This window comes from Babylonia areolata, chromosome 33 (assembly GCF_041734735.1).
Source record: "Babylonia areolata isolate BAREFJ2019XMU chromosome 33, ASM4173473v1, whole genome shotgun sequence".
Taxonomy (NCBI): Eukaryota; Metazoa; Mollusca; class Gastropoda; order Neogastropoda; family Buccinidae; genus Babylonia; species Babylonia areolata.
The window spans coordinates 9503621-9506120 of NC_134908.1; the positions used below are offsets into that span (position 1 = coordinate 9503621).

The 2500-nt window shown below is 41.6% G+C and overlaps 1 protein-coding gene across 4 annotated transcripts in view; it reads right to left on the reverse strand.

Annotated features, from left to right (window-relative positions):
• The window catches only part of LOC143277146 (uncharacterized), a 106296-nt gene that overhangs the window by 76301 nt on the left and 27495 nt on the right, over positions 1-2500 (reverse strand). For all 4 annotated transcript variants that reach the window (XM_076581891.1, XM_076581889.1, XM_076581890.1 and 1 more), the window contains exon 6: positions 650-835. In XM_076581891.1, coding sequence (XP_076438006.1) covers positions 650-835 — 186 coding nt within the window. The remainder of the gene's footprint in view (positions 1-649; positions 836-2500) is intronic.

A 2500-nucleotide genomic window follows, 5' to 3' on the forward strand; every position in this document is an offset into this window, starting at 1 on the left:
CAGTTGATAATTTCAGCGAGAGGAGCAGTGTACAGTGTGAAGAGCACTGGGCCTAAAACAGATCCCTGTGGGACTCCATGTTCGATTTTAACGGGTTTAGATTGGAAATTATCAACAATGACAGACTGGAATCGATCAGTGAGATAAGATTTGAACCATGTCTTTTACTTTTTGTTTGTTTGTTGTTTTTAGTGTCCATAATTCCTATGATAGGTTTCACTTCTTCTTCTTCTGCGTTCACTCGTATGCACACGAGTGGGCTTTTACGTGTATGACCGTTTTTACCCCGCCATGTAGGCAGCCATACTCCGTTTTCGGGGGTGTGCATGCTGGGTATGTTCTTGTTTCCATAACCCACCGAACGCTGACATGGATTACAGGATCTTTAACGTGCGTATTTGATCTTCTGCTTGCATATACACACGAAGGGGGTTCAGGCACTAGCAGGTCTGCACATATGTTGACCTGGGAGATCGGAAAAAATCTCCACCCTTTACCCACCAGGCGCCGTCACCGTGATTCGAACCCGGAACCCTCAGATTGACAGTCCAACGCTTTAACCACTCGGCTATTGCGCCCGTCTGATAGGTTTTACGACAATTAAATGAGTTCTGAGTTCTGAATACACACAAAGCGTCACACCACTCACATCAGTGGTGATAGTCCTTCGCGGAGACGCGCTCTGCACGCGGCGAACGCTTCGCGGAGTGCGCGCGCTGGACGGGGGGCGGGGAGGGAGGGGCACCTGCGGCATCATGTAAGGGGAGGCCACCCCGCGTCCTTCCTCCATCTGCTGCAGCATCAGAGCGTACTTCCTCAGGGCCACCGTGTCCAGCTGTGATAATAATAATAATAATAATAATAATAATGGATACTTATATAGCACACTATCCAGAAATCTGCTCTAGGTGCTTTACAAAAACGCTTTTGATAACATAAAACATTATATCTATGTTACATACACACACCAAAATGTGACCACACACACACACACACACACACGCACGCACGCACGCACGCACACACACACTGCATACATACATTTTAACATACATGTGTATCTAACAGCTACCCTAACACATACGCACACATAGGCAGGCACAAACTTACATAAACACACGCACACACAATACACATTCATATACATGCATGTAGTTGTGTGTCAGATGTAGAAATAAATCGATGAATAAAATAAAACATGATAAAAAAAAAAAAAAGAATATACATACACTACAATTACTACGACCACTACAACTACTTCTGCTACTACTGTATGATCGTCAGTCGTGTTCGACAATGACCATCAGAACAGCAGAGGAGACAACTTCTGTCCCAACTACCTGGGCTGGTATTTGGTTTAAACATTTTTAATATCAAGAAACAAAGTGGAATGCAGCGTTCAATTAAGAAGACTTGAGCAACAACAAGCCTGAGCTTATATCGTGCTCGTTCATATTTGATATACAGTGGAGAGTGTCTTGGCCAAGTTACATCCCCACTCTCTCGGCCAAGAGGGTTCCAGGACAGTCGGCGTTGGGGATGGTTCCCAAAGGCCAACTAGCCCCCCAAGGCTGCAGCACTAAGAGCCAGTGCAATTTTGCCTCCTAGTTTTAAGTCATAGCTCTATTCTTAGATCAGTGGAGTCACAGTCCTTCACAAAAGACTCAGCTGTAAATGACTTCCCGTTGCAGTGGAGAAACCGTTGATCACACAGCTCTTACTTTGCGTTTGGCCCAACTGTAAGCTTATGTCAATCTGTGACGTATAAACAACAATAACAAGAGAGGCAAGGCCTTTAAGACTCACTTGTGATACACTTTTTTAAAAAATCTCATCGTTAAAATGTGTTCTGTATTTGTTATTATAAAGCTTCACGTTAAAAAAAAAGAAAAAAAAGTCCGAACCAAATTCGAATTAAGTCCCCTAGCATTAATCACAGAGTACTTTCCCTTCAGTTTTTTACTAACTGCACCAAAACGTTTGCAAAATAAATAAAATTTCCATGCTTAGCAAAAGAAGTTCCTGTTTGAACAAAGAATGATAAACATGACTGCTCTTGTTGTTGGGTCAGAATATCAGATCAAAGTGCCAAGTTTAGAGAATACAAAAAATATAAATATATCAGTAAATGCAGTTTGCATATAATTAGGCTTCATTATTTATTTTTTTTGTGCCCATCCCAGAGGTGCAATATTGTTTTAAACAAGATGACTGGAAAGAACTGAATTTTACTATTTTTATGCCTAATTTGGTGTCAACTGACAAAGTATTTGCAGAGAAAATGTCAATGTTAAAGTTTACCACGGACACACACACACACACACACACACACACACACACACACAACCGAACACCGGGTTAAAACATAGACTCACTTTGTTTACACAAGTGAGTCAATAACAGTAACAAATATTGAAAATTGAGTCTGTGATTTGATGTTGATCTGATCTCATTTGACCTCTTCAGTGCCTCTTGACTTACATTTTCGTCTGAAAACAAA